Below are 26926 nucleotides of genomic sequence, written 5' to 3'. Positions count from 1 at the left end.
AACGGGAGCAGCCTAAAGTAGTAGTAGAATATGGGAATATAGGGTAAAGTACAACATACTGTTTAATTTCTTGAGTAAAACGGGATCATTCAGTCGGGAGGAAAGGAGCGTTGCAAATTGAAACAGTTAAAACCAGAAGATGGCAGTAATGCGACGTTAAGGATGCCAGCCGTAAAAAAACAAAAGACGAAGAAGAAGAAGTAGAAGGAAGTCTGCGTAAAACACCAAAATTAAGAAGCAAGGACCTTTGTATTTCTTTAAAATTAATTTTTTTGCAATGGACGTCGCCGGAGCAGACAGTGACTGGAGGAGCCCCCAGTTCAGGCAAAAAGTTGTTGCTCAAATGTGAGGCACTTTATAAAAGTGTTTTGAAATAAAGCACACCCACGATCGTGGTTTTTTTTACCATAATGTTAGCTAACCGTTAACCTAAGTTCACGCCGAGCTAATGTCAGCATTATGCTTGTTTTTTAAGTCGTGATAAATGTTTCTTGATACGATATATTAAAGGTATTCATCATGTGACATTAACAAGATATCGAGAGGTTGTGTTATTGCGGGTTTTTTTTTGCGATAGTCGGGGTATTTTGGCCGAAGCTAACGCTAATAGCTAGCTAATATTTCGTTAGCATGTTTTATCCTCTTTAATTCCATCGTTTCGTGCGCACCAACCAGTACTGCGAATTAGCGTCTAAGCATTTTAACCGTACCGATTAGATCGATCTGGTAATCGATTCGTCATTAACGCCCTATAATAGAGAGGTGACACCCTCAGTTTAGGAATATTCAGTTCAGTTCAGAGTATGTGAGATTTGATATGTTGTATGATTGCTAGTGTAGGAGTATTTGCTTAACTTGTTTTTTTAATTTACACGATAACTTTTCTACACAGCCATATATATTATTTTCGTTTCTCTCATTTTAGTGAAGATGCTATGAGAAAGGCGGGCACCGCACACACCAAGTCCAGCAACGACATGGAGAATCACGTTTATGTCAAAGCAAAATCAAGAGTAAGGAACACTGTAACACGCTGGATAATGAACCAGTTACAACCAAGCATTTTCCAAGTAGAAATATTGGCAGATATTTTATATCTGTTATATGTCAGTTTAAGGCTAATCACAATAGCTGGCTTTGGTTTTGCCATTTGTGTTTTGCTGCAGCACTAGCAAATTTATAGCCCTTTTCAGTGTACTGGTTATGATATGCCATCTGTTGTTTTAGTAAATATAGTGCTCCTTTTTTCCCAGGAGGAATATTTGTCTTTGGTTGCGAGATTAATTATACACTTCAGAGATATTCGTAAGTATTAACCTTCTATGTGCATGGGAGTTAATAATGAGAAGAAATCAGTTCCTGACACTCAAAATACATAAGTTTGTACCCTCCCAGCAAAATTGGAATGTGATCGACTATTGTTGAAACTTCAAGCAGAATAGTGGTGAACAATATTTGGTATATATGATAACGTATTTTAATTTGTAAGTTACAATCATAAATAATCAAAAAGTCTTTTGTAAGCGTATTCATAAATATTTGGTAAAGGTGAAAGTTGCTAGAGAATTGTGTGCCATTTCAGAGGCGGACAATTAAAAGGTGAATGTGGTCTTCCTCTAGGCAACTAAAATGTGATTGCCCAGGTGCACTCCTTGGTTGTCCAGATATTGCAAGTCATATTTTGATTGTACAAAGAGGTTACTAGTATGAAGACCAAAGAGCACAGTGTAAATTACAAAATTTAAACAAATATTTCTAAGCCTTATCTATATTTGTTTCCGAAGCTGGCACTAAATGCAGTTCAATTTTGAACAGTTAAAATTTAAATTATTTGTTTTTTACAGACAAGAAGGCACATGGGGCTCCAGGTAAGCAGTGTTGAGATTTGTTTTTTAAGTTTGACTTTTATTTACTTTTCTTTGCTGCCTTCTGTCCACTACTAGAACTGAACTCGTTAGTGTTCTGCCATGCATGTTTGAGCTGCGTAATATTGTCTGTTGTCTACCCTTCTGCTAGATCCCATGAATGCCCTGACTAACCTGACAGGGGTTGGAGGGGGCCCAGGTGGCATTGGCATGGGGCCTCGCCCCACCGGTCCGCCGATGGGTGGCATGGGGCCAATGGGGCAGATGCAGATAGGCCAGCATGCCATGGCAGGTGTGGCTGGAAACCCACAAGCCAGTGAGTGTGTTTCCTCCATGTGGCGTTTGTTGGCTGTTTATGCACTACTCTCCCATGCTGGCTGCATCTGACCCGCCTACTTAAGCACTTACATAATTTGCTTGGTTTGGTTTAGAGTGAGTTTAGTCTACAGCGTGTGGCCATTGTGTTTTTCCAGATAAACATTGCTAAAGCTGACTAACTGGTTCTCAGCTGTAGGATGTATCTCTTCTTCCTTGTCTCTTCCTCGCTCTCTTGTCTTTTTCTGTATCTACAACTTTCTCTTTCGCTTCTCTTTCTTTCTCTCTCTCTCTCCTGCTGTGCAGTAGGAGGTCCAGGCCAAATGCAGATGCAGCAGATTGTTCAGGCGCAGCAGCAACAGTCTATCCAGTTCCAGCAGTTCCAGCAGGCCCAACAGCAGCAGCAGCAACAGCAGCAGCAGCAGCAGCAGCAGCAGCAGCAGCAGCAGCAGCAGCAGCAGCAGCAGCAGAATGTTGCTATGCAGCAGGCCCAGCAACAGCAGAATGTTGCTATGCAGCAGGCCCAGCAACAGCAAAGTGTTGCTATGCAACAGCAACAGCAGCAGCAGCAACAGCAGCAGAATGCCGCCATGCAGCAGCAGTTCCAGGTCCAGCAGCATCTGAAGCTGCAGCAGCTGCAACAGCAGCACCACCAGAACCAGCAACAGCAAGCCCAGAACCAGCAACAGCAGAACCAAGTAGGGAGAAGACAAATCCATTCCTGTATATTTGTCAAGAGGGTGACACACTGTTGTTCCAAAACTGTTCCCTAAATTTACAATCTAACTCAGAATGTGTTTTATTGGCCAAATTAGTTTAGACATATACTGAACTGGACTTGGTTGGATGAAACGCACACAACATAACAGGACAGATCCCATGAATATCTTATAAATGGCAGAAATTTAATAATGAGTATTGCCTACTCAAACAAAGGAAACTAAAATTCAAAATAAGTAATAGAACCCCCTTTTTGACAAGTTTTGTCACCACTCATTCATCTACTCCATGCTCATCTGCCCTTTTATTGCAGTGGTTAATGGAGTTTGCTCAGTAAACAAGTATCTAAGGAAATATACAGTAGATGTGAAAATAATTTCCTATCTTGTTATATAAAAGTTGGATGTCCACTATTTGTGTGAAGTAGGTGCTGAGTTCGAATCTCATGGTAGTTGTGCTAGGTAAATCTGGGGCATTGTGATGACTGAGACTGGGAAATACATTGAAAACAATGCATACCTAACACCAACCTACAGTAAATGCTTTGCCACGTTGGAGGTGGTTGCTTCCTTGCATGAAATTAATCTTACTGCACTAATTGCCTTTTGTAATATCACTGTTTTCTTTAATGAAGCATGGCCACATGTGTGTTTTTGCTTCAAGGTTCTGTTGATGGATGATATAACCAGTGATTTGGAAAAGGGTCGCACCTAGACGTTGCCTAAAAATTTTACATTTCACCAGTTTTGCAAATATGACTGAAAATTAGCTTTCAGCATTTGATAAGCGTATTTAAAGCTCAGTTGGTTCTTTGAAATTTGGAACCGGTAAGTGGAACCAGTTCTTGATACCCAACCCAAGTCTTGAGCGCAGTTACTGACCCTTCATCATTGGTTGTGAACTTCGTCTTTAGTTGTGAGATATTATGATCTTGTCACCAAGGGGTTGCAAATCTTTAACCTAATGACCTGATATTCTTAAAAAAGTGCTGTGCCACCAGCACAACTGTGACATATAAAAGAAGTTTAAAAAAATGGTGTTATCAACTCCTGTTTTCAAATGAGTAACATCATTTTGTTTCATATAGTGGTTCTAGAAAGTTTCTACATAAATTTGACTTACATTGTGATCAAATCTTCATCCAAGTCCTAAAATGAGATAAAGAAAACCCAATTACACCAATACAAAAAAACAATATATATATATATATATATATATATATATATATATATATATATATATATATATACACACACGCACACCATTTCATTTATTTATTGAGCAAAATTATCCAACATTAAATATCTTTATTGGAAAAAGTTTGTGAACCTTTGCCTTTGGTAACTGGTGTGAACCCCTTGTGCAGCAATGTTTGCGGTTACTGTTGATCAGTCTTGCACGCTGGCTTGGAGGAATTGTGGCCCATTCCTCCTTACAAAACTGCATCAACTCAGTGATGTTGGTGGGCTTCCTTGCATGAACTGCTCTCTCCAGGTCCCTCCACAATGTTTCGATTGGATTAAGGTCAGGACTTTGACTCGGCCATTCCAAAACATTAAATTTCTTTTGCTTTAACTATTTATTGGTAGACTGACTCGTATGTTTAGGGTCATCGTTGTGCTGCATGACCTACTTTCTGTTGAGCTTCAATTCACAGACTCACACCTTGACATTTTCCTGTAGATTTTTTTTGGTCCAATCCAGCATTTATAGTTCCATTAATAATGGTCCAAAGGTAGTAAAGCGGCCCCAAACCATGATACTGCCACCACCATGCATCATGGTTGGGATGAGGTTCGTAGGTTTGAATGCAATGTTTGGTTTTCGCAAAACATAACACTTCTCATTTAAACCAAAAGTTAAATTTTGGACTCATCTGTCCACAGAACATTCCTCCTTTAGCCTTCTGGTTCATCCACATGGTCTTTTGCAAACTTTAGACGGACAGCAATGATCTTGGAGAGCAGTGGCTCTCCAAGATGCTGTTCTTGTTCAGCATTTACTTGAAGGTAGACTCATGAACACTGGCCTTAGCCAATGCAAGAGAGGCCTGTAGATCCTAAGATGTTAACCCAGGTGTCTGTGTGACCTCCCAGAATATTATACATCTTGCTTTTGGAGTGATTATTGTTTAATGACCACTCCAGGGGAGACTAACAATAGTGTTGAATTTCTTTCATTTGTACACCATCTGCCTGACAGTGGACTGGTGGAGGACAAAATCTTTAAAGAAAGAAAACTACTTTATTTTGTCATTGCATGGTAGAAAAAGTTTTGTAACCATTTCCAGCCTGTTGAGCATCAACAACTTTTTTTCTAAGGTCTTCAGAAATGTCCTTTGATTGAAGCATGACAACCATCCACAAACTTGTTTGGTGAAGACCAGACTTTCTTCTTTTTTAGGTTTATTGGCGGTTGGCAAACAACGATTTGGTGCATTACTTCCACCAACTAGAATGGCGAGTGGATCAAAATGTTTATTTACTTAAAAAAAAAACTAACGTCTTCTCAATTAAACTGGTTACAGGTTTCTGAGAGGGACTAAAAGCCTCTCTCAGCAGCTGCTGCACACCTTCTCTAGTAGAAACTCCTTCAACACCCAGAAATGTCCTTGCTGCAGCTACAATTATGTCAGTTCTCTCAGTTTCTTTCCACTCCAGCAGTCCAGTTAATTACTTTTACCAAAAACACCAAAAACTTCATCTGGTCCTTAAAAAAGCAAAACTCAGGAACATTCAGGAACATTTATTTGTCATTTCCCCCAACCCACAGCAGTGCGACACTAAGACAAAGACCTATCCAAAACCTACAAGAACACATATATACAAACTACAAAAAAAAAAAAAAAAAAAAAAAAAAAAAAAATTCACTGTCCAAGAGAGCGAATGCCAGCCAGGATGACTGTCAGAACTGCCGTCTGCATGGGCTAGCAGTTAGCTTAGTCTGCCCCGCTTCCGCATCCTGTCAGACCGCCCTTGGTGTTTCCTTTTCGGGCGCAGCTCCAGGCAGGGCGGTGGTCCTTGGGCCCACTGGATGCAGCAGACCAGGCTCCCCCAACTGATCCAATGCCAGCTCTCCCAGCCAGACACCTTCGACACACCGCACTCCACACGGCGACACCAAAAACACAGTCAATCCTAGGTGAGGCTGCCGCCAGACCGTCCTTGGCGTTATCGGAGCTGCTGGTCTGCATGGGCTAGCAGTTAGCTTAGCCTGCCCCGCAACCCCCTCGCTGTTTCCTCTTCGGGCCGGGCCGTGATCCCCGGCCCACAGGATGTAGCAGACCAAGCTCCCCCAGCTGACCCAGCGCCAGCTCTCCCAGCCATCAGATGAAGACACAAACCCAGATGCGGACAAAGACATTGCATGGACGGCACTGGGTGAGGCCACCGTAAATGTTAAGTTCGCGCCGCCATCTTCCCACACTGGTACTGGGTGAGGCCGCTGCAAACGTGAGTTCGTGCCGCCATCTTCCCACTCATATATTTATGATATTTTATCATATTTGTTCTATAATGAAGCATGCTGTTTGAATGACTTGTCCTCTTCGAGGACGGTACAAGGTAACCATGCCTAGTGTGAGTTCGCCCATGAATTCACAATCCTAGAGGATCACATAGTTTCTTCAACAAAGATATTTACTCTGGAATCATTTTGCTCACTAAATAAATGGAAAAGTACATTTTTTTTGTGTTTTTTTGTGTTTTTTTTTAAATTGGGTTCTCTGTCTAGTTTTAGGACTTTGATAAAGATTTGATCACATTTAGGTCAAATTGATGCAGAAATACAGAAAATTCTAAAGGGTTCACAAACTTTCTAGTGCCTCTGTAATTATATGAACACATGCTGCCATTGATTGGTAGGACTCGTTTAATGTTGAATACCAAAACTTGTGGGAGAGAAAGTTTAAGCAAAATGAAGTGCAGTGGTCTTTCATGGTTGTTTTACATGGAATCAACAAGGATGTCCTAGTTGTCCTAAAAACAAAATTATAAAGGAAAGCCATTGTTTGTTTTGGGTGGTGAGCTGTGTAATGAGTTATTCATGTTTCTCATGGTCATGGAAATAATGAAATGGAAATAATGGAAAAACCCAGAATTTAAAAAATATGTGCTACAGGCCTGTTAAATGATGCATCTCAATACTCATTGCTATGTTGATTTCCTTTTTTTACATTGTTTTTAATAATGTAGTTAAAATGCGATAATATGTAGAGGTAAAAAAGTGGTTTGAAAATCAGTTACTGAAATAGAATGGTGAAAATTAGATTTAAAAGATGTAAATCTTTATATATCCATGATGCTAATAAAATTATACCACTCTTGTATGGGCCCTGGACTGTGCCTCTGAATGGTTGAAGATTAAGTTAGCTAACTTAATAGTTGAAGATTATAATTATTTAACTAACAGGTTATTAACTGCCTAATGGGTCTTTGTTTTTTTCCTCAGAAGGTGAATGTCTCATGTTGAACCAAAGTCCTTAACCAGCCCGCCTGTGCCCCTTCTATTTAGATACACTCTCCATTCTCCACCCTGCGTCCTCAGATGCACCCGTCAAGACTCCAACAGCAACAGCAGATAGTTCAGCTCCAGCTCCAGCAGCAGCACGCCCAGGCTCAAGCTCAGGCCCAGGCCCAGGCCCAGGCCCAAGCTCAAGCTCAGGCCCAGGCCCAAGCTCAGGCCCAAGCACAGGCCCAGGCCCAGGCCCAGTCCATCCAGCACATGGTCCAGCAGCAGCAGGTCCAGGCTCAGTCTCAACCCCAGACTGGCCAGCTTCCCCCCCACTCCCAGCAGCAACAGCAGCAACCTGGCATGGCCCCCCAGTCCCTGGCTGGCCAGATGCCCCCTGCTCAGCACGTATCTATCAGCTCCCTTAACCAACAGCAGCAACAGCACCTCAAGATACAAGCCCTGCAGGTAAACAAAAGGGGAATGAAACTCTGCTAGTATTAAGGAGAAGCTGAAGCTAGGCTTTTTTCTTTCTTTCTTTTTTTTTTTTAATAGTGGTACCTCTATTATGCTGGTGTTGCAACCTTTTTAATACCATTGATAGCTGGTATTTTTGCCTTCTGCCACTTTTGGGGGACATCCTAATTGTGTACTACAAATCCTCCGCCACACCTTTTGTTGTGCATAATGGTATCGGATTATACGCAATAGAATTTGGTATTAAATTCTAGTACCCAGCTATACCCAGAGGCCCAGTAATAACTATCAGTTACACCTAGCTGTACCCAGATGCTCTATTAACATGCACATGCTACAAAAAAATAACCATTAGTAGTAACTGCAGGAAGCATAAATTGCATCTATAGATGCATCATGATTCTTTCTATTATGATTCTGAGTTGATATGCAAGTTTAAATAATTAGATTTTTTTTCTTCCACGAAGTATGACATAGCATTTATAGCTGTTTTTTGTTTTTTAATAACTATATGTAATTTAGGCCTTGTTAACTTTATTTTTTTATATATATGAATATATATATATATATACACACACACACACACACACACACACACACACACACACACACACACACACACACACACACAACTAATTTGATGGGGTTACATATTGTGGAAAAATAAACTTGCCATGTGTTTACCTCTGTGCTCTACAAGCACAGAGGTAAACACTGAAGACACTGAGAGGAGATGAATATTTGTTCAGCCCCCTCCAATGTTGGATCAAGTGTGTGGACATGTTTTGGTTTTAGTGAAAGTCAAGGGAAATTGATCTTGTGAAAAGCCAAACTTTATGCAAACTGTGCCACAAGTTTCCAAGTATTTTATCAATATTATGAATGAGAGAAATTCATCATCACGCGCAGTTGAAAGAAACCTGGTCTGTTGCTGTTGCAGGTGATTGAAATGTAAAAATTTGCCACCACGTCTGAATGGGCAAGGTGAATCTCAAGCTTGACTTGACAAGCTCCTTGCCAATTTTTATTGTCTGAAAATATGCACCTGTACTTGTTGTTGAAGACTGGTTGCCATGGCTAGATCTGTATGTTGCATTTCATTGAGTGAAGACAACATTCCCTCTTCATGTTGTTTCACTGATACAGAGAAACCCTTTTTCTATTATTAGACAAAGGCTCAAGTCAAAGAATCACTCAGGTAGGATGTAGGGTGACAGTCACATGTGACACTCACACTTCCATCGCAACAGACTCTTGTCACGATCAGATTATTTTAATCATGGATTTTATATTCCATTATTTTGTACGGAAAAAAAAAATTTGGGTTTTTTTTTTCTTCCCCATTTTTCTCCCCAGTTGTATCTGGCCAATTACCTCACCCTTCCAAGCCGTACTAGTTATTGCTCCACCCCCTCTGCCGATCTGGGGAGATCGGGCTGCAGACTACCACATGCCTCCTCTGATACATGTGGAGTCGCCAGCCACTTCTTTTCACCTGACTGAGGAGTTTTGCCAGGGGGACGACGTAGCGCGTGGATCACACTATTCCCCCCAGTTCCCCCTCCCCCCTGAACAAGCGCCTGACCGACTGTAGCATGTGGGAGGATCACACTATTCCCCCCTGTTCCTCTTCTCCCCCGAACAGGCGCCTCGACCGACCAGAGGAGGTGCTAGTGCAGCAACCAGGGCACATACCCACATCTGGCTTCCTACTCACAGACACGGCCAATTGTGTCTGTAGGGATGCCCGACCAAGCTGGAGATAATACAGGGATTCGAACCGGAGAGCCCCATGTTGGCAGGCAAGGGAATAGACTGCCACTTTACCTGGACGCCCCTAGAAAAGATTAATTTTAACTTCAGTGAAATTGAATTGCCCTGATGCATCAATGCAGTCAATCATAGTCAAATCATAGATATTTGACTCGAAATTGAATCATGAGGTGCCTTGAAATTCCCGGCCCTGGGATAAAATAAGATGAACCTTCTTCAACCCCATAGGGAAACGGAAATGTGCAGTAGCAATCAGACTCAAACAGTGGAAAAGACAAAAAAAAAGAAAATGAAATACCCAAACTAATTTATTAACCGGGCATAATATAACATAGGCAAGGATAAATTTCAATTTTAATGTCCCCCCCATCTAAGTAACATTTAGGGCAACAGTATCCAGAACTGTCAATGGTAACAGAAGATAAACTGCCTGTGTCAGTTAGGTATCTAACCTACATGCACTAGTCTACAACAGTCAAGTGGGCAGCACGGCTAGGATGGGTTATGGGGATCAATAAAGTATCTCAAAATCAAAAAAAAAAAAAGAATGAAAGGAATAAAAATGAAGAATAATAATTAAAGCTCTAGTCAAATACTCCAGTAAACACAGTGTCAATCTCCAAGAGTTTGTGCTTACACAACCCTCTGCTTGCTTTGTGTGTGTGTGTGTGTGTGTGTGTGTGTGTGTGTGTGTGTGTGTGTGTGTGCGCGTGTGTGTATTTTGGAAAGCAGGCCAGAGCAGCCTTGCAGCAACAGCAGCAACAACAGCAACAGCAGCAGCAGCAGCAGCAGCAGCATCAGGCCCAGCAGGCAGCAGCACAGGCCCAGCTTGCTGCAGCTGCAGCCGGACCTGGCCCGGTAAGAGCACCCTGCAAGCTCTAGTGTGTGTGTGTGTGTGTGTGTGTGTGTGTGTGTGTGTGTGTGTGTGTGTGTGTGTGTGTGTGTGTTTGCAGGGTAGGAAATGAATTGGTGTTTTCTACCAGTCTCAGCAAGCCCACCTCAAAATTAACCTTCCATTGTAGTTACGTTACTAGTCACAAGTATGTTTAGAATGGAATACGTCCTCCAAGTAATTGTTGAAATGTTTGACAGAACTGAGAAATATTTCGCTGGTGTTAATTTCTTGTAGGGCTAGCTCAGACATAGTTTCATTATTCAGATGCTTTATTTTATTTTCCCTGGACAGCCACGTTAGGAGTTTTTTTTTTATAGAGTATCTTGATTAACTTTCCTGTAGTGTAGCCTGTTGTCCTCATTCTCTTTATAAACTAATGAGTCTGGAAAATAGATGACATGTATGCAGGTGTCATGCTGAAATTCCACTCCCTTTCTCACATACGTGCATTAAAGGAGCTATAGGCGGCCGCCGATTTTTGGCAAAATTTTAAATTTCTTATTATATCTCGACAGTAATCGATAGTACTCAAAAAAATAAGACGTTTGACACCGAAATGAAAAAAATCCATCATTCCTGTAAGGGGCAGGAGCTAAAACAACGAAATCCAATCAAACAAACGACCAAGTCAAATGATTGGAACAAGCGAGCTGTCTATCAAACCCTCAGTGACACGTGCATTTGTTATGCGCGTAACAGTTGCGCGTACACAAAGGCCGGTTATAATAATAATAACATGCTAGCTTGACAGCTGTGAGCGCTAACAATAGACACGTTGTCTATGTTCATTATAATAATAAAGTTAGTTTTCTCTGGTGTGTCCGGCGCGTGCATGTGTTTTCGGGGTGCGGCTTTGGAGGCATCCTGATGCTTTCTGATTGGGAAGGGCGGTGTCGAATTTGGTTTAAGGATTTAAAAATATTTCTAAGTTCTGCCCAAAATCAGCGGCTGCCTATTGCTCCTTTAAGAATCACTGCTTCTGTGTAGGATGCAATAGTCTTCTCTGCAAGTTATATTCATTTCATTACTCTGCTGTTCTGTTTTTCATTGAAATACAAACTGTGTTCAGAACGACTTGGCTCATTTGGATGTTGTCTGGCTTGCTAGCATGATGACTTAATGACAATTATGCTATCTTCAGAAGAGGATTGCGTTTTGTTTTCAAGTTGATATATAATTGCATATAATTGCAACATCTGTCTTGCTGGAATTTTAACTTGGTGGTGACGCATACTGATCTCTGTTGTGCATTCTTAAGAGTACTTGACTCTTATGGCAGCTGTGACAAACTGAGATTTGGGGGTGGGGGTAACATTTTGGAAAAGCTGTTTTTAGCCCTCCCCATTTTACTGTTCCCAAACTCTTCAAAAATATGCTATTTTGTCACTTTTTCAGTCAGCAGAAAAATATTAAAAGGGAACAAATGACTGTGACTGCATTCATTATCCTTCACTTATTTTAGACCTTGATTTGTTTTTATTGACTAAATAATTTAGAATGAATATTTGGATATTTGTTGGGAAAATGCACTGAATATCCAAAGCTTGGATAGCTTGGAGAGCCCTTCTAGTCAGCATTTATCTTTAAGTGTGTGTGTATGCGTTTACCAGCCAGTGTTTCCTCTGATAATCCATTTATAGCTGATCAGTTATGGTTTTAATTTTGGCCCTATTGCAGGTTGGCATCAGGTGACAAGCACAAACTTTTAACATTGGGCCTTCACACGAAAATTTGGCTTAACTATAAATCTAATTTTTATTTATATACTTCGCTGGCAGCAGTGGTGTTGGCTTGATAAATCAGAGGGAAGGCTGTGTGTGTGTGTGTGTGTGTGTGTGTGTGTGTGTGTGTGTGTGTGTGTTTTCTCACACATAAACAGAACTACTTGAGCGTCGTGTGTTTGCATGCTCTGAGGTATTCCCTTTTAAGGAATGATGGGTTTTTAGTTCGACTGTATTGTTTTTGGAGATGCATAACATCTGTTCGGACAACACACCCCATGAGATGTTTATCCACCCTGAATTACTTATATTGCCACAGTCAATCTAGTGGACTTAGTTCTGGTAGTGATAGCGTTATGTTATCCAGCAAAGTGTTGTTATTGTGTTTAGCACAACAGATAATGGCTAAATGCAATCAGTATGTTTTTATACTGACAAAAAGCAGTGCTTTGAAGATGTCTTTCCTCCGAAAAGTCTCTGTAGAATTAGTGTCTTTAACCCAGGTGATGGGCCAGTCTGCCATCAAGCTATATCAGACCGTCCCTACATTTTTTTGTGATTGCTAAATTTAATGCAAAATTAACAAAATACTGTATTTTTCACAATGCTGCTTACTTTGCTATTTTACAGTATAAATACTGCATGTAAAGATTTTCACTGGGAGTGAAGAAGGACAGGATTAGGAATGATTATATTAGAGGGACCGCTCAAGTTGGATGGTTTGGTGACAAAGCAAGAGAGGCAACATTAAGATGGTTTGGAAATGTGTGGAGGAGAGATGTTGGGTATATTGGGAGAAGGATGCTGGATATGGAGCTGCCAGGGAAGAGAAAAAGAGGTAGGCCGAAGAGGAGGTTTATGGATGTGGTGAGAGAGGACATGCAGGTGGCTGGTGTGACAGAGGAAGATGCAGAGGACAGGAAGAAATGGAAACAGATGATCTGCTGTGGTGACCCCAAACAGAAGCAGTCAAAAGTAGTAGAAGTTGTAGACAGTATAATTACCGTATAAATTGTCCTTTTAAAACTTCTTAGCCATATAAAATTGCAAATCTCACTGCACTATATACTTTCATTTGCTTGGTTGCTGAGTGATGTATGTGATCCTTATCTGCTGCCACTAGCTGGCTGGCAGGTGAACTGACTGGGACAATGAGAAGGATATCACATTTGCCATCTTGCATTGATAAAATAATTATATTATGGATGTTGTTGGCATTTGTTTCAGTCAATGGTAATTTTGTTGGTGGAATCTATGACAAAAAAAATGCTCTTGAATGACACTTTCTATAATGAAAACAAGAGGATTAGCCTACAAAACAAAAACTCACCTTTTTTGACAAAAAATGGCAAAATATAATGGCATTTTCATCAATGAATAAAAGCAAGATGGAAATATCGGAAATAGAAGATTGGACAATTGAGTGGTGTGAATTTTTTAATCCAGTGATAAAAGAGGAATCACCTTGGACAGTATTTATAATGCATGTTGAAAGGTGGTAAGGCGATTGAGGGGATCCAATCATTAGCATGCACATAATGGTGCAATGTTTGCAATACAGGTACATGATCGGATAATGTTCTGACCAGGAATAATGCAGCAGACAGCTATGAATCCATAAAAAGTTACTAGTTGGCACATAATTATGTTCCTGCTGCCACGGCCGTGTTTTCAGAGGAAAATAGAGAAATGATTCTTGATAACGACACCAAGCAAAACAAGCTGTGGCGCGAAAATGGGAAAAAACACAAATGCCGTCAAAATGTGGGGCAGTACTCTAGCCGTGTTTGCCAGTGCATGAATTTCAGGACTGTATGCTTGCAACTGCCAAGTTATTTGTGTTATTTCTACTGATTTTCATCCCACACAGCTTGTTTGGCCTGTGAACTGCGATGCTGGACAGCCAGCAGTGTTGGGGAGTAACTAGTTACATGTAACGGCGTTACGGAATTTAATTACAAAATAAATGTAACTGTAATCCGTTACAGTTACTGAGGAAAAAATTTGTAATTAAATTACAGTTACTTATGAAAATGTTGATGATTACAAAGGGGTTACATCTGAATATTTTCTGTAAAAAGCTTAGGCTATATGTTGAATAAAATTCATTTTGTTGCTTTGCATTTTTTGATGTGCCCAATGCCTTCTTTTGCCATTTCCAGTCAAGACCATTTAGTAAAGCCGTTTGATGCTGTTCTGATGCTTTTTGATCAGTTCTCTTGTTTGAATTTGCAGCGCCCCAAGTCTGCCAATTAAATCAATCCACATTGCCGCTCAATGCTAAACAGCCTGTCTGAGAGTGGCCATGTCTACGGAGAAAAACACGTTCCAGCTGGAAATTTAAAAAACATTTTATTTATAAATCAGAAAAGGGCTCGAACATAACAGTGCAAATACAAGATATGTTTACCAGCTGTAAAAATTTTATCGACGTCGAAAGTTTCCATGTCAAACCTGAGAAACATCTGCAGGTATGTAGCCTATCTATACAGTTACTGCAAGCAGTCACATTAAATAAAGTAGGGAAAGCACTGCCTACCTCCCGCCTGCCACACCATGCTACTAATGTGTATTCAAGATGTATTTTAGCTCTATATTTTGCTTGGTGCATGTCCAGTAGTTTATATTTAACGATGTTAATCTCCATTAAAAATTAGCTAGTGTGCTAGCTAGCTAAAGACGTCTTTTGCACAGCCAAGACACTTCCATTTACGAACCCTTTGACAGAATATAGCTAACGTTTTTCCTCCTTGAGTAAGGATGTTGGTTACCTATATGAGATCTAATATTACAGTTATTTCTGCATTGTATCGTATACATTATTGACTCGTGAGGCGAGGTCACTGGGTTGTGAAAATTCTAGCGGCACCAACAGACTCCCCTGGGTGACGCAACCTTACTGCTAACCCATTTTAATTTCGAGTGTCTTTTGTAAAGGTAGTGTTTAGGCTATTGCGTGATTTTCAATTGAAAAGTGACTCCAGTAGATTGAAGGATGACACAATCTGCTGCATTTTCATATTGTTTCTGATGCAAGAACTGTGTTCAGAAGAAAAAGTAACCATATTTTCTCAAAGGTTTGAAACTTTTGTCCCATGGATGTAAACCGGAAGCGCCACCTAGTGGACAAATCTCTATGAGTTTGTCCTGTTTTGACCTCCAAAATATAGCTATTTAACTAGAACACACGTTACAACGATTGGCCATTTAGTCTAAACAGTATTTTATATGGAATATAACTTTATTAAAAAAAACAATGATAACATGCATGTTATGACAGCTACACTGGGGGAGTTTATCTGGGTTGCCAGTGAGTATGAAGCTAGAATGTTGCTATTCTTGCTTCTATTAGTGAGAAATCAATATTAGGCCTATATGGTAGCACATGTTTTCCCCACACACACACACACACACACACACACACACACACACATACACACACACAGTGGTAAAAAGAACAGAATTTAGATTTTTACTCAATTTTTATATTCTGTCCTGTTTTGATATCAGTTGGATATTAGTATTTTTATAGAGAACAAATCATCATGTTTTTAATTACAGTATAATGATCTATAATTGTTTGTTTCTCTTAAATATAACTAAATATAACTATCTATTTTTTTTTAGAGAAAACACCCAAGGACTCTATTGATGCAAAACACAACATCAAGTCAGTCTGATATGACGGAAGATGAATCGGCAAGCTCTTCTACCCAAGTGGCTTCACAACCCCCTTTGAAGCGAGCAAGGATCGAGGCAGGGCTCAGCGTGTCACAGCAATGTGTGAACAAACTGGTATTCAACTTTGTGGTTGATGACGTACAGTGCTTTTCATTGGTGGAGCAGCCGTCATTCCGAAAATTGATTGAGGGAATCAGTGGCGGGAAGAAAGTGATGTGTCAAAAAACCCTGATGCAGCGCATTGATAGAGAGTTTGCTGCAATGAAGGAATCTGTAACCTCCAAGCTTATTAATGTGGACACTGTCTGCACCACAGCAAACATTTGGTCGGCACAAAACCGCAGTTTCTTTGGAGTGATATGTCATTGGATTGACAAAGACACACTGGAGAGACATTCCGCAGCATTGGCATGCACATGCCTCAAAGGTCGACACACCTATGATGCAATTGCAGCAAAACTGAATGAAATCCATGCAGAGTACAAGATTCAAAACAAAGTCAAATCCACTGTGACTGACAGTGGAAGTAATTTTGTAAAGGTATTCCTTGAGTTTGGTGTAAGTGAAGATGAGTCAGATGATCACAGTGATGGAGTGAGATTTTTTGACATCAGTGGTCTTCATCAGGAAGAGGGAGATGAGGAGCAGTTTTTTCTTCCACAACATCAGTGCTGTTCTGCTCATACATTAAATCTGATTGCTACCAATGAGATTTACAAAGCAGCATCAAATGGGCCATCATGTAAGCTATACAGAAGTGCCATGGCTAAATGCTCATCTATCTGGAACAAAGTGCATAGATCTTCATTAGCCACAGAAGTCATTCAGGAGATTGCCAACATGTATTTGACTGTTCCATCAGTCACTAGATGGAACTCAGAGTACAGGGCTATTACAAAAGTTGTAGGGCTCCCAGAAGACAAGCTGAGGGAGATTTGTGATGAGCTTGACGTCCCGAGGTTTCACCCACAAGAGTCTGTATTCCTAAAAGAGTACACTGAGGTTCTGCAGCCTCTAGCTGTTGCCATCGACATTCTCCAGGGTGAGAACAAATGTTATCTAGGATTTTTAATCCCTACTTTGCTGAGCCTCAAGACAAAGCTGTCTGAAAAGCTGCCTCATTTGATTTATACTGCACACATCACGACCACTATCATTGAGGCCATAGGAGAGCGCTTCGGATCGGTGTTGACCAGCCATGAAGCAAAGATGGCGACCACAACCCTGCCAGAGTTCCGTTTATGCTGGCTTAGCCCTGAGAAGAGAGATGACATGAGGAGAACCCTTCTGCAGGAAACTATTGCTCTGGAACAACAACAGAGTTCGGCTGCAATGAGAGATGACAACTCATCTGTTGAGTCAGATGAACATTTTTTTGTCTTTCATAATGCCAGATCATCATCTGATGGCACAACTCACGATGAAGTCAGACGGTACTTAGAAGATTCAGATAACAACCTGAAGTCTCTTAAGGCATTTCCAACAGTTAAGAGGCTTTTTGTCAAATACAACACCACACTGCCCTCCAGTGTTCCTGTGGACCGTCTTTTTAGCCATGGAGGCAATCTTTTGACCTCATCTCAAAACAGAATGAGTGGTGACCACATGGAACAGGTCCTACTGCTCCGTTACAACAAACAGCACTGTCCCAGTGACCTAACCCATGAGGACTGATGTATGGTGTGGACACTTAGCTACTTTATCTAGCGCTCTATTTTCCAGTTTGATTTTTGGCAGTGATTTTTTTTCCCCATTGCATTGACTGCTGTAAAATGTTAGACGCCAATGTTTCATGGTTTTCTTTGTCTTGACACTTAGCTACTGTGTCTATTGTTCTATTTCAAGTTTGATTATTGGCAGACAGAGATAGCACACACACATACACACACACACAAACCCAGAGAACACAATCCAACAAGAATAGGACACGCGCTTATTCAATAATTGTTTTATTTCATATTAAGGGCTGTGTATATGATTTATTTTTTGAGATTAACTGATTTTTTCCCAGTCTTTGACTTCTGTAAAATGTTTGATGCCAATGTTTCATGGTTTAAAAACAGTGCCATAGCTATGTTAAGATTTGTGTTACGGTTTTAAAAACAGTATCATAGCTATTCAACCATTTTTGTTATGATTTTAAATCTGTATATGACCTCCGAATAATCTGGAAGTAAAAATGTACTGAAGTCTGACTTTGTGGTGGCTGTGCTCTAAAATTAAATTATTATAATCTTAATTCAAGTGATGATGAAGGACTTTGAAAGAAGTTTGACAGTAATCAGTGTTGAGTACTACTGTAAGGTTAACATTGCCTGGTTTAAACATTTGAAAACGGTTAACAGTTGAAAACATTTGGAAAATTAGAAAGTAATCAAAAAGTAATGAAATGTAACAAGTTACATTACTTTGATTAAGTAATTTACATAGTTACATTACTTATTACATTTTAAGTAGGGTAACTAGTAATCTGTAACCTATCACATTTCCAAAGTAACCTTCCCAACCCTGACAGCCAGTCACTGATACTTTCATGAGAAAGTTTCAGGGAAAAGTTATTTAGGATTGGACCCATGAATGTTTTGTGACTAAACTACTGTAGTTTTCGTAGACTAAAACGAGACTAAAACTAATGATATTAAAATCGCTAAAATGTGACTTAAACACTTGTTCAAAATTGGCTGTTCTGTTCTGAAATGGATCATGAGATACTGACACTATTTCATTTAAGTTTTGAAATATAATGCTCAGTTCAACCACAGCAGAAGTCACACTTGTTGTTTGATCTCTATATCTGGGATGCATGGTGGGGTGGAAAGACATTTTAGGAAGGGTGGCAGCTGCCATCCCTTTTGGCCCACGCATGCAAACACTTGCCATAAAAGTTCCATTTCTAGCCACAGTCCATTTGAGACATGGTTGAAACTGTGACTGTGAAATCCTACATTTAGTTGGTTTTGTATTGTCAAAAGTTAGAAACCCTAGAGAAAAATGTTAAATGAAAAAGTTAAAACAATTCTTCCTCATGGGTATGTTTTTCTACATGCATATTCAGGGCTCCAGACTAACCTTTCCACTGGTAGCACTGGTGCTACCAGCTTTCTCAGTTGATTGCACCAGCACATGATTTGGTTGCACCTTTTTTTTTTTTTTTTTTTACAGCATAGTATTAATCAATGGCCGTGCATCCTGATGAATAGTTGTCTTAATTTGCATAGTGGGGGGGATTGCTAGCCTGTACGCCATTGACTGGTGGCTTTTTGACTTTGATATGAATTTAATAAAAGAACTGGCCGATCTCCGTGCCCCTGGTGTAATTACCTGCGGAACAGTGGGGGCATTGTGAGCTGCACCAGAGTCTAAATGCTGCCCACTCTTGCATTCGTGAATTTGTGGCACTCACACAAATGTGACCGCGTGAAAAAAAAAAGTGTTTGGCTCACCGCCACCCTTTTCTTCCCAGTTGTACTTGGCCAATTACCCCACTCTTCCAAGCTGTCCCGGTCGCTGCTCCAGCCCCTCTGCCGATCCCGTGAGGGCTGCAGACTACCATATGCCTCCTCTGATACATGTGGAGTCGCCAGCCGCTTCTTTTCACCTGGCAGTGAGGAGTTTCACCAGGGGATGTAGCACATGGGAAGATCACGCCATTCCCCCCAGTTCGTAGTGCGTGGGAAGATCACGCCATTCCCCCGTTACTCCTCCCCCGAACAGGCGCCCCGACCGACCAGAGGAGGTGCTAGTGCGGTGACCAGGAGACATACCCACATCCGGCTTCCTACCTGCAAACACGGCCAATCGTGTCTGTAGGGATGCCTGACCAAGCCGGAGGTAACATGGGTATTCGAACCGGGATCCTCGTGTTGGTAGGAAACGGAATAGTAGACCGCTACGCTACCCAGACGCCTGACCATGTGAAATTTTAATTCGCACACTTTCTATATGTGTGGCCATTTTGGTCACAGTCTGGAGCGCTGTAATTATGATCTGTAACAGCTTGGTTACAGTTTCAATAGAAAATCAAAAACAGTATTGGCATTGGCTAATGTAACCAAGGCTTGTGTTTAAATGTGTGGGATTGTCAAAACTCAATTTCTAACCATCCACCGCAGCCACTTCATGCCAGCCCAATTTTCTAATATGCTTATTCATTTAACTTCAGTAGTCGGCCTTCTTTTACGGTGCATATAATTGCTGTTATGAACATAAAACTGTCCTCAGTGGTTGTTAAAACAAGTATGATCCATCCATCCATTATCCAAACCGCTTATCCTCCTCTCAGGGTCGCAGGGATGCTGGAGCCTATCCCAGCAGTCATTGGGCGTCAGGTGGGGAGACACCCTGGACAGGCCGCGAGGCCATCACAGGGCCGACACACACACACACACACACACACACACACACACACACACACACACACACACACACACACACACACACACACACACACACACACACACACATACACCTACCTAGGGACAATTTCGTATGGCCGATTCACTTGACCTACATGTCTTTAGTCTGGGAGAGGAAACCGGTGCACCCATAGGAAACTCACGCAGACATGGAGAGAACATGCAAACTCCACACAGAGGACGACCCGGGAAGACCCCCGAGGTTGGACTACCCTGGGGCTCTGACCCAGGACCTTCTTGCTGTGAGGTGACCGCGCTAACCACTGCGCCACTGTGCCGCCATAAATGTTGTCATGTATAAAACTATTTTAAGTATTGTTGAGTACTTTATTTTGCTAGTTGTAATAACAAAACAGTTAAGTAGTGGGGTCAAAACCTAAAGTAATTAATTTCACATTTGTTGTGAGAAGCCTTAGTTTATTAGGAAAGAGAAGAGCGGAACCAATGAGCCCAGGTGGTGTTGTGTCCAGGTCTCCTAAGGTGGGGGTTTTTGCCCTCCCCTCAGAGGAAAATTGGGAAGAGAAATGCATGATTTGTGTCTTCATTCCTTTGAACATTTCCTCTGACTCCTTCTGCCGAGGTGGGGAGGCTGGCGAGAGTAAGGACGTAAAGGATGGTGGCAGCGGTTTGTGGGGGGTGGATCAGGATGGGCGTGAGCAGCTCGTGATCAAGCCGGTTTTACCCGGTGTCTTCTCGCGGCTCTGCTCACTCTGTCCCCCTCCCCTTTCTCTCCGCTTTCCTCTCCTTTCGAGTTTCCTTTTCTCACTGTTCCTTCTCTTCGTCCGCGCGGGGCCCGAGGTGCGGCATGTCCCCCCCCCCCCAAATGTAAAAAAATGGTGCATTGCGCAAATTTTCCTCCGGTTATTACAAAATTTGAAAACATGAAATAAATATTCAAAACTTTCCCTAGTGCATTAGTGTCTCTATTTTTTGATTCGATGTCCATTGATTGGTTCACTGTTCTTGCTTAGTTTCAGTAAGGTACAGTCTATGTTTTGCACCGCACTCTGTGGAGAAACCGTCACACGGGACTGAGTAAGAGGAACCGTGGCGTCTCCCTTTTAACTTGTCAGTTTCACCACTCTTTAAACCAAATGAACATTACTATTTGTTCAAGTATGTCTTTTCAACATCTGTACTGATTCCATTGCTACTGTCACATAATGCAATTAAATCAACTCAAAGTTTCACCTTACATACACTATTAATTCACTGAGCAATATAAATCCACATGCTTTCACTTTGAACTCTTTTCGCAGATTAAGACTTCTCATTCCAAAACATGCTAGACGCCATGTCGGGAATGTTAATTAACTCAAAATATCAGTTTGATTCAAACTCACAGAATTGAGGATTCATGCCTTAAACTTTAACTAAGTACATTTCTGCAATGAACTTGTTCACAAATCTTATAAGCGTCATATTAACAGAAATAACCCCATGCAGGTGTCAGACCAGGTGTTCAGGGCCCCATAGAAATGTAAATGCTGTCTGTAGCTCACAACATGACAATCACTATTTTCTAAGAGTGCCGCTGTTCGCAGCTCTACACTCCCACACTTTTTAAACTCGATCCTGAACACTCAAATCTGTTAACAAAACTCATCACACTCGTGCTACATAAAGTTTAGCTTAAGGAGGTAGTTGTTTTGTGAATTTCAAGGTGTACTGACCTGAAAAACTGATGAAATGTTCAAGTATGATAGTTGTTCAAATAAAAAATGTAGAGAACAGAACGAAACTTGTAGAGAACAGAACAAAACTTGACTGATAATAGTAGAAATGACAGACTGATGAAATAAAAAAAAAAGAAAGAAACAAAACAAAAATAAAATGGTGGTATTGGTGCTGTGGATGTTATGCGTCAGGCTTCTGGCCTTCAATCAATCGCCTGCTTGTAGTGTACTGATGTTTGATACTGCCCTGATCTGGAGTTTTTGTTTGATAATTATAGTAACAACTCAAATCCTCCTCAACATTTGAGTAAATCTCTTAAGCGGTGTGATTACTTGAATAAATGTTACACAGAAAAGAAATAACTTTATCACAACACGAATGCCTAAGGTTTGTGCAAAAGGTAGGTTTTTTTTAAGCTAGTCTGATTAAAAGAAGAAAAAAATTTCAGAAAGACCCAGTCCTAATTGGTAACTAATAAAGGACTTCATTACAGCCTTCTATGGTGCTGTCAAAAGAACTACCCTGTCTATTACTGTGAGCTTTGACATGGTCCACAAATGGGTCAGCGGGGTTCACTTCCCACATCAGAAATAACCATCTTAGCAACCACCATACAAGGTTGTGTGGTTAGCAGATTTTGCTGATTAACAATGCCCTAAGCCACATCCCACCCTCTATTGGAGTCAGCAATACAAACGTTTGTCTGTGGGGGTGACGGTTGTCGACACATGTGAATCTGCGCGCATGCTTTCACTGCTCAGCAATGTGTTTTTCTTTCCCCTGTATGTCTTCATGTGCTACTGCAGCGTTGCATGTGCGCCTCATCTCTGCTTACACACTTGCCTGTTTTTATGTCAATTTATTTTTATTTACTTTCTTGTTTTTGCTTGTGACATGTCCTGTTGTGTCCCCTCTGTCCTCCTCCGAAGATGATGATCCGCCCCGGGATGCAAATTCCAACCCGGTTGACCCGCCCCGCCCCGAACCCTGCCATACCACCTTCAAACCCTGCTGCAATGGGAGGACAGCAGATGCCACAGGTATTTACCCCTCAGCCAGGGTGGGGGAACTCTCCTGCCCTCCCTACCTTTTCCCTCCTGAACCCCCACAGTGATCCCTGCCAGGTGGAGTTCATCATCCTCCCTGCCAGTGGTGTGTACCAGTTGCCCATGGTGTGCTTCTATGTGCCAGCTTCTAATACTCTACCCCCACCCCCTCCTACAACCACCCTTAACTCCCTCCCTGATCTCTCTGTTGTGATGGTCACCCTTCACTTGCTCACCGGTCAAATGTGTTCTCGTGGCTAGAATTGACAGATAGCAATGTAATAATCCAAGCTTGACTTGGGAATGTGGTGTTGTCCCTTAACAATGTGTGTGGTCAGTGATTGGTCTTCTGCATGGGCAGGTGAACAGTCAGGTGCATTCAGAGTAGCTGCTTGTTCTCCTTCCTTAAAATCCAATTTGAATGGCAAAGTGGCAAAGACTGCTCTTGGATTTTGGGGTTCAGCAGCCAAAGTGGATGATTGGTTCGTTGCTGATCCTGGTTGGCAAGGGTGGTGAAGGTTAGCATCCTGGCCATCTTCCAATGCTCAATCCTGGAGTATGTGTTGAAACTGGGTGTAGCTCAGTTCCTTATTGACTCCAGTGATAGCTGCCCTGGGCTCTTCTCTTGTGATTTGCTGATCCTTTCTCTCCTCTGTCCATTTGCATTCACAGGTTCAACAACATCAGATGATGTCATCGCCCTCCCCAGTGCAGGTGCAGACACCTCAGTCCATGCCTCCCCCTCCACAGCCATCACCCCAGCCCCCCACCTCACAGCCCAACTCAGCCAGGTAAAAGTTGAAGTGGTGTGGGGTAGTTAATTATCCTTATCATAGATTCATTCAAAAACCTTCCACATCCATTTAAGGAAATATTTAACACTCTGAAACTTGGCGTCAATATTCAATTCAATTTATTGTCATTAAAAACAATGTGCAGGCACATGTTAAAAACAAAATCAGGGCTGCGGCTTTGCCAAACAGTGCAACATAGACATAGACAAACATAGCAAACATAGTATAAGATATATTCAGATGAAGATTAAAGGCTAAAGATAAGTTTAAAAAAAAAGCACGAGTATAAACATATCTACAAACATTCAGTGGGTAGCCAGGTTCAAGTGGGTAACAGCTTGGGGAAAGAAGCTGGTTTTGAGCCTGGTAGTGTGGGCTCTGGGGCTCCTGTAGCGCCTCCCAGAGTACAGGGGGGAGGACAATCCATGGTTGGGGTGGGCGGGATCTCTGCTGATGCTGAGGCCCCTTCAAAGGCAGCGTTTGTGATAAATGTCTTTAATGGCTGGGGACCGGTGATATGCTGGGCCGCCTTGACGACCCGCTGCAGAGCTTTCTGGTCTACTGAGGTGCAGTTACTGTACCACACTGAGATGCAGCTGGTCAGGATGCTCTCTATGGTGCAGTGGTAGAAGTTGGTGAGAATTTCTTGGGCTAGACGGGCGCTCCTCAGTCTCCTTAGGAAATGCAGGTGTAGTTGGGCCTTTTTCACAAGGGCCTGGTTGGTTGATGTCCAGGAAAGGTCCTCACAGATGTGGACTCCAAGGAATGTAAAGCTGGAGACACGTGACGCGGATGCGCCGCAGATGGAAGGGGGCTCCGTGAGAGAAGCTGCAGACTTCTGGCAGTGGAGAAAGGCGGGCAATGGAGTGACTGCTCCCCCCGCCGCAGTGCGAGCCCAGCCCGACTGACCCAGTTGTCTGGTGATGCTTCTACAGCCGTCAAAAGCATAAGTCCAAACCATTGTGCCAAAATTGAAAATAAGGAAATAGTATAACTATAACTGTAAATTGAGAGAAATTCAAAAGGGTGGTAGAAAATGTAATAAAGGCACAAGGTTAGTGAGTAAACTGTGAATTATGAGTCTCGATCAGCATGTATTTGAAAACGAGCACGGTTTCACAGACTCACACTCAAGGGCAGGGCTGGGGGAGGTGGGTCACCCACCTCTGATTAGAGGGCGTTAACTTTATTTATTTTTATTTCATTATGTAGATAAGTCCCAACCAGTGGACTAGTCTACATCAGCATTGGTCTCGCAAGTTTCAGGGCTGATTTAAAACAGTAGATGGCGTGTTGAGCCGTTTTCAACACATGAAATGCCGATTTTTATAAATTTGGTAAGAAATGTCATTATTAACACCAGCATTGATGTGTGTTCATCGCTGTACAGTGGTCTCATTCAGTTTCCAGCTCAAAAAACATGTTTAAGTGTTTAATACCTCTTAGGGCAAAGATGTGGTACATTGTATTCGGGAGAAGGAGATAGATCTGTGTTTCTTTCTCTTGCTCTCTACCCGGGCCTGCTTGTGTCTCCAAGTTATTTGATAAATCAACTTTGGTTTGTCAAACATGATGACATGCGGTCTGTGGGCGCATCGTCTCGATCATAGACATAACTGTTGTATGTTTTTATGCCTGGTCAAAACTAATTAGATAAGTGTCTGGGGAGTGTAGCAGTCTATTCCGTTGCCTACCAACGTGGGGCTCGCTGGTTCAAATCCCCGTTTCACCTCCGGCTTGGTCGGGCATCCCTACAGACACAATTGGCTGTGTCTGCGGGGGGGAAGCCGGGTGTGGGTGTGTGTCCTGGTCACTGCACTAGCGCCTCCTCTGGTCGGTGCCAGTTCGGGAGGGAGGGGGAACTGGGGGGAATAGCGTGGTCCTCTCACGCGCTATGTCCCCATGATGAAACTCCTTAGTTATGGTGAAAAGAAGCAGCTGGCAACTCCACATGTATCGGAGGAGACGTGGTAGTCTGCAGTCCTCCCCGGGTCGGCAGAGGGGGTGGAGCAGCGACTGGGATGGCTCGGAAGAGTCGGGTAATTAACCGAGTACAATTGGGGAGAAAAAGGAGGAAAAATCAAAAAAAAAAAGAAGAAGAAGATTAGATATATCAAACTTAAGCCTACATGAGATCAACACTAACCAAGATAGGACATAGTCATGGCACATGGATAAGATTGTTCTATACATTATTTTCAAACACCAGAAACATCGACTCTTTTTGCCACTTTTCTCCAAATGTTTTTTTTTTTTCTTGTCTGTATACATCAGCAGAACTGAGTTATACAGTTCAGGAAAACCCCATACAGTTGATCAGCCCCCCCCCCCATGTTGTTAGAAAAAGGCAAACTTATATTTGCATTTCTCTGAAATCTGATTGCTCTCTGCTACTCGTATTTTGCACGGAGGCGGATCAGAGTTTCAACCTTTATTTTGATTTCAACTTTTTTTTCCCACCATGTCACCAGCTTCTACTATGCTGCAGGTTATCCAAGCAATCAGGCATCATTCATTCAAAGTGAATGGAGTGTGACTTTAGCCAGGCTGGTATCGAATATGTTGCACACTGGAGATTGATATTGTAGTCAAAATTCTGAATTGATACATATGAAAAATAAAAATAGTTTATTAGTATATAAAAAGAAATATATTTTTACAATCCTGCACACACTGAGTTGTAAATCTGCTTGATTTAAGTTTTATTTTTCTAAGTTTTATTTTTCTCTTCAGAAAAATCTTATTAAAATCTGAGAAACACAGGTACCACATTGCTGATTTTTTTACTTTGTTTTTACACCTCTTTTCAGTTCGGGTCCCACCCCTTCACCAGGGGGGTTCCAGCCCAGCCCATCCCCCCAGCCATCTCAGAGCCCGGCCACAGCACGCACTCCTCAGAATTATGGCGTCCCCTCCCCCGGACCCCTCAACACCCCAGGTACACAGCCTCCCGGTTCCTCACACACTCAGATTTATACCTTATGTTAAGCTAATGATTAAAATAAAGTTCTCACACAAAGACAGGGGCCATCTCGAAATGTCTAGAACTGTGCTGTTAATCTCCCTGTGTACCTGTAAGCAACACAAAGTCAATTTTG

The 26926-nt window shown here is 41.8% G+C and overlaps 1 protein-coding gene across 6 annotated transcripts in view; it reads left to right on the top strand.

Annotated features, from left to right (window-relative positions):
• The first annotated feature begins 210 nt into the window (after positions 1-210).
• Positions 211-26926, top strand: part of med15 (mediator complex subunit 15) — a 37836-nt gene continuing 11120 nt past the window's right edge. For 2 of the 6 annotated variants that reach the window (XM_056287424.1, XM_056287430.1), the window contains exons 1-11: positions 211-345; positions 926-1013; positions 1254-1305; positions 1845-1868; positions 2017-2181; positions 2487-2878; positions 7413-7817; positions 10332-10457; positions 22918-23028; positions 23707-23825; positions 26639-26766. In XM_056287424.1, coding sequence (XP_056143399.1) covers positions 278-345; positions 926-1013; positions 1254-1305; positions 1845-1868; positions 2017-2181; positions 2487-2878; positions 7413-7817; positions 10332-10457; positions 22918-23028; positions 23707-23825; positions 26639-26766 — 1678 coding nt within the window. In that variant the 5' untranslated portion in view covers positions 211-277. The remainder of the gene's footprint in view (positions 346-925; positions 1014-1253; positions 1306-1844; positions 1869-2016; positions 2182-2486; positions 2879-7412; positions 7818-10331; positions 10458-22917; positions 23029-23706; positions 23826-26638; positions 26767-26926) is intronic. The other 4 variants (XM_056287426.1, XM_056287427.1, XM_056287428.1 and 1 more) reach the window with 4 other exon arrangements.

The sequence above is a fragment of the Lampris incognitus genome, chromosome 10 (genome assembly GCF_029633865.1).
Source record: "Lampris incognitus isolate fLamInc1 chromosome 10, fLamInc1.hap2, whole genome shotgun sequence".
NCBI lineage: Eukaryota > Metazoa > Chordata > Actinopteri > Lampriformes > Lampridae > Lampris > Lampris incognitus.
The sequence above is the reverse complement of the archived record's forward strand: the minus strand, read 5'-3'. Positions and strand labels throughout refer to the sequence as shown.